The sequence below is a fragment of the Sinocyclocheilus rhinocerous genome, unplaced genomic scaffold (genome assembly GCF_001515625.1).
Source record: "Sinocyclocheilus rhinocerous isolate Xijiao unplaced genomic scaffold, SAMN03320098_v1.1 scaffold480, whole genome shotgun sequence".
NCBI classification, from domain to species: Eukaryota; Metazoa; Chordata; class Actinopteri; order Cypriniformes; family Cyprinidae; genus Sinocyclocheilus; species Sinocyclocheilus rhinocerous.
In genome coordinates, this window is record NW_015655401.1 from 1,873,900 (window position 1) to 1,882,957 (window position 9,058).

The 9,058-nt window shown below is 36.6% G+C and overlaps 2 protein-coding genes across 3 annotated transcripts in view; one reads left to right on the top strand and one right to left on the bottom strand.

The window, feature by feature from the left end:
- Positions 1–4,013, bottom strand: part of LOC107718140 (protein odr-4 homolog) — a 6,734-nt gene extending 2,721 nt beyond the window's left edge. Inside the window, exons 1-11 of one of the 2 annotated variants that reach the window (XM_016525118.1) lie at positions 3,941–4,013; positions 3,149–3,254; positions 2,936–3,073; positions 2,746–2,841; positions 2,380–2,486; positions 2,224–2,260; positions 2,006–2,134; positions 1,780–1,875; positions 1,644–1,703; positions 1,412–1,543; positions 807–894 (exon numbers count right to left, since the gene is read on the bottom strand). In XM_016525118.1, the coding sequence (XP_016380604.1) occupies positions 807–894; positions 1,412–1,543; positions 1,644–1,703; positions 1,780–1,875; positions 2,006–2,134; positions 2,224–2,260; positions 2,380–2,486; positions 2,746–2,841; positions 2,936–3,073; positions 3,149–3,247 (982 nt within the window). In that variant the 5' untranslated portion in view covers positions 3,248–3,254; positions 3,941–4,013. Of the gene's footprint in view, positions 1–806; positions 895–1,411; positions 1,544–1,643; positions 1,704–1,779; positions 1,876–2,005; positions 2,135–2,223; positions 2,261–2,379; positions 2,487–2,745; positions 2,842–2,935; positions 3,074–3,148; positions 3,255–3,902 lie in introns of both variants that reach the window. The other variant, XM_016525119.1, reaches the window with a different exon arrangement.
- Positions 4,014–4,077: 64 nt separating this feature from the next.
- The window catches only part of LOC107718142 (nucleoprotein TPR-like), a 33,926-nt gene continuing 28,945 nt past the window's right edge, over positions 4,078–9,058 (top strand). Inside the window, exons 1-13 of the mRNA XM_016525121.1 lie at positions 4,078–4,268; positions 4,795–4,899; positions 4,993–5,048; positions 5,144–5,240; positions 6,067–6,170; positions 6,289–6,453; positions 6,551–6,643; positions 6,736–6,816; positions 6,900–6,987; positions 7,554–7,694; positions 7,840–7,934; positions 8,022–8,219; positions 8,313–8,420. Of these exons, the coding sequence (XP_016380607.1) occupies positions 4,118–4,268; positions 4,795–4,899; positions 4,993–5,048; positions 5,144–5,240; positions 6,067–6,170; positions 6,289–6,453; positions 6,551–6,643; positions 6,736–6,816; positions 6,900–6,987; positions 7,554–7,694; positions 7,840–7,934; positions 8,022–8,219; positions 8,313–8,420 (1,482 nt within the window). The 5' untranslated portion in view covers positions 4,078–4,117. The remainder of the gene's footprint in view (positions 4,269–4,794; positions 4,900–4,992; positions 5,049–5,143; positions 5,241–6,066; positions 6,171–6,288; positions 6,454–6,550; positions 6,644–6,735; positions 6,817–6,899; positions 6,988–7,553; positions 7,695–7,839; positions 7,935–8,021; positions 8,220–8,312; positions 8,421–9,058) is intronic.

The following is a 9,058-nucleotide window of genomic DNA, read 5'->3' on the forward strand; positions in this document are numbered from 1 at the left end:
ACATATGTGACCCTGGACCACAAAACCAGTCAAAAGGGTAATTTTTTTTTAATTGAATAAGGTTTCCATTGGTGTATGGTTTGTTAGGATAGGACAATATTTGGCCGTGATACAACTATTAGAAAATCTGGAATCTGAGGGTGCAAAAAAAATCTAAATATTGAGAAAATCGCCTTTAAAGTTTTCCAAATGAAGTCCTTAGCAATGCATTTTACTAATGATAATACATTTTTGATATTTTTACGGTAGGAAATTTATAAAATATCTTCACGGAACATGATATTTACTTAATATCTTCATTTTTGGCAAAAAAGAAAAATTGATAATTTTGACCCATACAGTGTATTTTGGCTATTGCTACAAATTTACCCGTGCTAATTATGACTGGTTTTGTGCTCCAGGGTCACAATTGTGGCAACCTACTGCCATCTAGTGGTCAATTTGGTGTTTGCAAAAGTTTGTTGTGGAAAGGATAGTGCACCCAAAAATGGAAGATTCTGTCATCATATATTCACACTCATGTCATTCCAAACTTGAATGGCTTTCTGTCTTCTGTGGAACTTAAAACAAGATATATTGGTAACCATTTTTATTTCCCTCTTCAATTATATGGACAAAAATGCAATGGAAGTCAATGGACCGAAAGGGTTACTAATATTCTTCACGATATCTTTTATGTTCCTCAGACGAAAGAAAGTCATAAACATTTGTAACAACTTGAGGGTGAATAACTGATAACAGCATTTTCATTTTTGGGTGAACTATCCCTTCCAACAGCACATGTAAGTCATGATGGACCACTGTACCTTTGTGACTCCCTTCATCTATTAAAAGATCTTCCAGAAACATCTCCACTCTGGAGCAAACCGTGTTTATGATGTCTCTCTTAATGGCCTACCAGTACAAAGAGAATATAAATCAGTATTAATCTTCTCAAAGACAGCAAATAACAGGCAAACAGAAAAAAAGTGTATTTAGTCAGCTTTCTGATCATGACAAATATTGTGTAATATAATTTTCATGCTACGGCTGATAACCGATAAATGAATACATTCTTTTGTCTAAATAAATGAATATTAAAAAAAAAGAAAATAGTTGAATTGAATGAATTGAAAAAATGAATTCAGGCATTACAACATTATAATGTACAGTATAAAAAAATGAGTTTACGTTGACATTTGCTAAAGATTACATTTAAAAGCATTATTTAATTATGAGTGTTTTAAAGATTTTAAGTGAGTGTTAGATGATTGGCAATGGTAATCTAAACGTAAAATAGGGGAAATTAGCACTAACAATTAAATATCCAATATAAGTATATTTGATATGTATCAAACATTATTCATAACAATATGGTAGTGATATATTGCACATCCCTAAGCATAAAGCAGTATGAATAGGCTCTAATGACCTGTGCTGCATGTCGGGCTTTGGGTTTGTTGTTGTGGATGTAGGCCCTGCAGTAAACCACCCCTCGAACCTTCACGGAGCCACTGCACACCTGAACCAGAGCACTGCTCCGCTCATCCAGCTCTGACTGTTCCTGTGACATTGATATACTTATTATATATTTGACAATACACACATATATGCCCCATTGATAATCTTCATCAGAAGAAACTATTATAAGAGAAGCCGCTCACATCAGTGACAAAGATCCGTGCTGGCAGTGTCTGACGATGGGTTGTTTTTGGGTTCTTTTTCTGAAAAGAACAAACATGTACCTCAACACAAATGAAGAATCATTATGACAGTGGAATGACAGAATGAAGTTTTTACCTGTCCTGATGAGAGTTCAGAGTCATCTAATGCCTGTCTGCCATTTATGAGACAGTAAGCAGCCTCAATCTGTTTAGTCCACCTCCTAAGTCCATCCTGGACAAGGGAGGCAAAGGAAGATTAAACTCACAACATATCAACCTACTCTGCTCATTTTCAAATCTACATTTTCCACAAAATCCTACACAAGAAAAACACTACCTTGTTTTCCATGCACCCATCATACCTTCATGCACTTGTCTGTGATATCAGAAGACACAGGGATCTGCACATCCACCTCAACAGAGCAGGTCAACATGGGCCAGGATGATGAGACACCTGTCTGATACTTCCAGTCTGCTGGCTTGGCCGAACTCTATAAATGCAAAACAAATAAAACACAGATTAATCCAATACTATTTGCCACACTATTCCAAGCTTTAAGACAAAAAAAGTGTCTCTTACCTTTGGATCTTTCACATCAAATGTTTTGCAGACAGTTCTGTACATTTTAAGTCAAGGATCAAGCAAACTTGTGTGGTTATTCATACAGAATGATGCTTTTAGATCACGGAGTAAACAATTATGTAGTGTAATAGCTGGAGGTAGTGTGAAGGATACTTCTTGGTTTTGGAGCAGATATGCAGGGTGACTTGATCAGTCACATCCTCCTCTGACAATTCCCACAATCTTCCCTTAGTTATGTATTTATCCATGGCAAATATAAGCTACATAAAGAGAACAGCACAGAAATAAGTGCTTAAGTGATGATGGCCTACTAAATCATCTTTAATAAAATAAGCTAAAATGTGGTCCAGTCAATTTCTAAATGATTAGTATAATATATTTTAATTATAATTAAATTATTTAAAAATATACAATTAATAATACATAAATTGTTTTTGATTAAATAAAATTAATAAAAAATATTTTCTAACAAATACACAAATTAGCAGATAAAAAAAAAAAATACATCAAAGACCATACCCTTTTTAATGCATTTTGGGCATCTTTGGAGAGTTCAGGTGGGGTTACTAAAAACAGGCCAAGAATACAAAGACCTCCTGGTAACATGCGGGACACCTAGAATAGGGAAAGTCAAAATCCTTAATTGTACAACTTCACAGTAAAACATTTCAAAGCCACCGTGCAAGTGATAAGACATCAGGCTAATCACCTGCTTGGCATGTTCTGTGACCCACTCCACATCAATGTCATCCAGTGGGCTGACCCCTCTCGAAGCCTTCGGCTGCCCCTCACTCTCCCTGTGAGGAGTCTGCACAGCCAGCACCACAAAATCTCTCTGAGGAGAGGACTGTGAAAAGAAAAGGTAAGGAAAATAGTTGTGTGTACTGACATTATTATATATAAATGAGTTTAGTTTCCTTACTTGACCAGCCAGGAGTCCGGTCAGACATGACCTAGGAGCTGTCTGAAGCCCAACAAGATATTCCTCCACAGTTTCATCTACAAAGTAACTCCTACCCATTCTGCCTCTAAACACGCAAAATAAAATAAAAAAGTAATAATAATAATTCAATATTGTGCCATATTAACCTGCTTGCAACTGCAAAACAACTACCAAACATATGTTACACTTCCAAAACAGATGCAAATTAATGTTATACATTTATACTGCGTTTTCACACAAAATATTTACAATTGGACAAGTATTGCTGCTGTTAAGGGAAATTGTATTATTATTATTACTATTATTATCCGTTAAGTGCAAATGAGAATTTAAATGAGCGTCAAAATATTTAATGACAGTAAATAACAGTGAAACGGGAAAAAAAATTATTTAGTCAGCCTTTTGATCATGACAAATATTGTGTGAAATAATTTTCATATTATGGCCGATAACCAATAAATGGCCAATATTATAATTCTATGCTATTTTGTCGAAATTATTTATAAAACACTAAGAAATGCAAATAATTGTTAGGAAACACACATTATAACGTACAGTATGAAAAATGAATATAGTTGTTTTTGTATATTTTATTTTGAGCAATCACTGTTTCTACTAAATGAAGAGCATAAGCACTTGAATGTCTCACTCTAAATGAAATCAAAAAGTAATACATTTGCAAGGGTAAACTTCTTTAAACACATAGAAAACAATGACATTTTCGGAAACATACAATATAACAACAGAGCAGCAGCAAATCTTCAAACGCACCTTCAGATCACACACACTTCCTCAGACAGCTGTGGACATATCGTCGCATAAAATACACGCTCCTCAGTTCAAGAGACCTGATTGGACAATACGTCTTTGCGGCTTGAGTTTACATCGCTCAAATATGACGTAAGGGCAGCTAGCCGCTAATGCTAACTGTTGCAGTGTGTCGAAGAGATGGCGGCACTTCTTCAGCAAGCGCTGGAGAGAACCGAGATAAACAAACTGCCGAAAGCAATCCAGAACAAGCTCGAGAAAGTTCTGTCAGAGCAGCAGACGGAAATAGACTCACTGAAATCACAGCACGAGCGATATAAAGCAGACTGCGGTGAGTAACGTTAACGGTAGCAGGCTGGCCAGAGAGTCATTCAACAGCCGTGTGTCTTAAACACTAGTGTACTGCTTGACTAGACAGCATGTTTAGGCATCATACATGCATTTGTACTGATTCAAGACTTTGAGGAACAAGTTGTCTGCTTAATTATTCTGGAATGGCTTGTTTGTTCTGCACAAGTGAGCTACTGAGTTGTCTACTGCAAAATTCTTAGTTATTTCTAAGATGTAGTGGCACACCAAAGAAAACGTGTGGCCCATGTTTGTCTGTTTTGGGTTTTTTTCAACTTGAACTTTGTGTGTAATTGATCAGCTCTCTAGATACTGAAATAACAAGAATGCCATCTGAGCATATAAAGCCTTTCTTGATAACCTATAAATCATAATGAATGAAATTTTATAATGGTTCTTTCTCTCTACATCAGCAGTCTTACTCATAAATGCAATCTCATGAAGTGTCAAATGAACTGTCAGTATGAATTGTCCCAGTAAAAACATGTTACATATTTTTTAATGAACAGAACAACAGTACTTTAGTCTTGAGAAGAAGCTAGCTGAGAGTCAGGAGCAGTTCTTGTCCCAAAGTAAAGAGTATCACAGTATTAAGGAGGAGAACGGCCGCCTCGGTAAGTACTGTGCATTATGTTCTGTTTTTAATATGCGGATTGTATTGATGCAGTATTGCTGTATAACATAAGTGTGTTTGTTCTTTCTTAAAGCCGAGGAACTTAAGAAGCTAAAAGATATAGAGGAAGAGCAGGGGACAACGCAAGAGGTAACTACGAGTCTCTCACCTGTCATGCTTCATATGGACCTTTATATTTGAGCAGTTAAAGATGATGAAAATATCCCAATGTTTTTGCCATTCAGAGTAAGCCGCCAAGAGCCAAATATGAAATCGAGGCAGAAAACAGAGAGCTCTCGCGGTTGCTTGAGAAGAGATCTCAAGAAGTGGAAAACCTCAGTGGTATGAGTTATTTTTGGCACTTTTATTTGCATGAGTGATCGAGGTTGTTATTGACTTTGGAGTTTAATAATGTGCAATTTCACAATTCTCAATACCATAGCAAAAACGATTATGCTTTTGAACTCTGTTCTATATTTAAAAAGTTAAATATTAATTTACATTACCATTCAGTAGTGTTTTGGGTCATTAAGGTTTGTTTTATGTTTTTGAAAAAAAGTCTCTTATGCTTACCAAGGCTGAATTTAGTTGATTAAAAATACAGTAGAAGCAGTAATATTGATATTACTGTTTTGAATATTTTAAAATGTGATTTAATCCTGTGATGCACAGCTGAATTTTCAGTAGCCATTAGTTCAGTTTTCAGTGTCACATGTTTCTTCAGAAATCATTCTAATATGCTGATTTGCTGCTCGAAATATTTCTTATTATTTTCAATATTGAAAACCGTTGTGCTGCTTAATATTTTTTTGTGGAAATTGATATGTTTTTTCTGATTCACTGATGAATAAAAAGTTCAGAAGAACAGCATTTATTTGAAATGGAAATCTTGGTCATGACCTTCATGACCCTGGCTGAATGAAAGTATTATTTTTTTCAAAAAAATAATCTTACTGACCCCAAACTTTGAACGGTAGTGTAAATTAAATTAAAAACAGTGGAATGTAGTCATTAAGTATTTGTAAATTAATTCATTGAGTTCTAATCAAGTAAACTGTTAGAAACAAATTGATTGCTCACATGTGAAGTTGAGTTGGTACTTAGTCCTAAAGTACCAATGCTTTTGACATCCAAAACTGCTAAAATGTGTCTTAACGTTATTATACAGAGGATCTTAAACGTCTCAATGACAAACTTGTGGAGACCAACACAATCAAGATGGAGCTCCAGCTTAAATTAGATGAACTTCAGTCATCTGAGGTTTCCATTCAGGTGAATAGTGACTCTCATTAAGCTGCCATTCTCTCTACAATGAAATAATTCATCTGATCGTTGAGTCCATACTTTGATTTGGTTATTCGAAAGGTTTACTGTGGTTCTTTCTCATCAGTATCGTAAGAAACGAATGGAACAAGAAAAGGAGCTCCTTCAGAACCAGAACACATGGCTGAATTCAGAGCTGAAGAGTAAGACAGATGAGCTGTATGCATTATCCAGAGACAAGGGCAAAGAGATCCTGCAGCTCAAGTGCTCTTTAGAGAGCAAGAAGGAAGAGGTGTGAGGGATTTTTGAGAGCCTTATTTATCAGTTGAGCTCTATTCTTATTAGATCACTTATCTGCAACAATCTTATGTACTGTATGTTTTAATCAGGTGACCAGACTTCAGGACCAAGTGAACACGCTCAAGAAAAACAATGACAACATGCAGAAGAGTACTGAGGATCTTATGAACAAACTCAAAGAGGTTCACTATTACCTTCCTGTTCTTATGTAGTTTACCATTTCACATGAAATAGAAATTAAATAAAGGTTGCATTGTTTGTCTTCTATTTTTAGGCTAAAGTCCAGCGGGCCTCCATGGAGGAAAAGTATCGCAATGAGCTGAATGCTAACCTCAAACTTTGTAATTTGTACAAGGTCAGTTAATGTTGATATTTGTTGTGCAGGGTCCAGTGTTAATGTATGGAATAATTAAGATCTGAATCCTTTTGTGTTCACAGAATGCAGCAGCAGACTCTGAAGTTAAGAGCGCTGAACTGAGCAGAGCTGTAGAAGAGCTCAACAAACTGTTGAAGGAAGCGATGGAAGGTGTGAAAATTAAAAATGCTTCAGTTAATTAATATATTTATTTATTTTGTTCATTCCTGTAGCTCATACATTGGAGAATGGCATTAGCAACCAAGGTCATGGGTTCAATTCCTAGGGACTTCAGTGAACTGATAATATATACTTTGTATGCAGTCTAATTTTATTTATTTATCTATCCATTTGTTATTTTATACAAGGTTATCTAATTTTGCACAAATTTTCACTTAATTTCTTCTTTTCTTATATTAAAATATTAGTTGAGATGCTAAGATTGTAGCAAATATTTCTGTTTCAACCATTACAATGGAACAAGAAGGTTGAGCGCATTGCACTGTGGTATATAATACCTAGAATACTGTGTGTAGTATATTGCATTCACAAAATCTGTGCACAGTATGCATACTATAAACTGCAGATGTTGTAATATTGTAGCATGCTTCTCTGAACATCTATTTTCTTGTTTTGGGTTTATTTGCTAATTTTCTCTCATTGCTTCACATTGAATGTTGTGTCGAGTTTAGATGTTATGTGGTGCTAAGCAGACATTCTGCTTCTTTCATCAACAGCCAATAAAGGCACAGAGAAGAAGCTGTCAGAGCTGCAGGGTGTGAGGGAGAAAGCAGAGTCTGATCTACACGAGAAGGTCGGGCATCTGGAGAAAGAGCTGGAAAATGCCAACACGCGACTTGCAGACTTTAAGAGGAGAGGTAATGAGCACAAAAAAAACCCTGTCTTGTTTTAGGTTTAAGAATATTTCAGTGTAATTAGATTTCACTTTTTATGGGTTTATGGGAAGATTTTAGGTTGAATCGGGTCATTGTGCAAGACTTCTGTATTTGTGTACTTCAACAGGCGTTCCAGCTCTCACAGAAGAGGAGCTGACAAACCTCTCCCCAACTGCAGCTGCAGTGGCCAAGATTGTTAAGCCCGGCATGAAGCTAATGGAGGTATAAAAGATGTTTATCACAAACTAAATCAGAATTTTGTGACACTATGTGTATCTTTATGAGTAACTTTCCAATATTCGCTCTCAGCTGTATAATGCCTTTGTGGAGGCGCAAGACCAGCTGCATCTTGAGAAGCTGGAGAACAAGCATGTGCACAAGGTTCTGGATGAGATAGTTCTGGAGGTGGAGACCAAAGCTCCCATCCTGAAACGCCAGAGGGAAGAATATGAAAACATGCAAAAGTCCATGACCAGCCTATGTGCCAAACTGGAGCAAGCTATGAAGGTTTGCACATAATTTGAAGTAGATGGCAGAGGAGAAAAAACATGATGGTAATTCGGTATGACATTAATCTGTGTCTTTTCTCTTGCATATCAGGAGGTCCATCGGCTGCAGAAGGAGACAGATGAAGCCAATAAGAGAGCTTTAGGGCTAGAGAGAGATAAGCAGAGATCAGAGAGACAGCTAGCAGACATGTCTGAACAGGTAAGCCACACACTGTCTGTCTGTTACAGTAAACATTGAGATGGAATACCCATATGTATAGTTTGCGATAATATTGGAATTGTTGTGGTGCCTTAAGAGTGCACACTATCTCTGTGTGATAAAGCCTAGTAGAATGTGGTTAGAATGATCCCAAAATGCAATAAATTGGGGCAGAAATGCCCCTGTATGAATTTTTGTCTCTATTTCTATATGATATAGTCAGCAATATCACACAAGCAAGCGTGCTGTTTTCCCAAATATCAGCACGATTAGAAATGTGATGTTTATTGTAGGGGTGCTCCGTTTGATCGGCTACCGATAACTATCGACCAATAATCGCTTTGGGATGATTGATCGGCGGTCTTTAAAAAGGCCGATCTCAAAAAAATTATCTCAAGCTGATGACGCTGCCGTGAGAGGTTTGGCACGACATGCAGCGGCACCGTCTCAGTCTCTGTCCGGCGCGGGTGAAATAATTATAATGCTGAAGGTGAGGTACTCACCTACATATTTCTTCATTAAATAGCTTATAAAGTAATTTGAAAACATTGTGTGCGGCGTAATTTCACAAACAGCGTGAGTGAATCATCGCGCGCGCTCTCTCTCAAAATACGCAAATGTCTTTAATTCACCACATC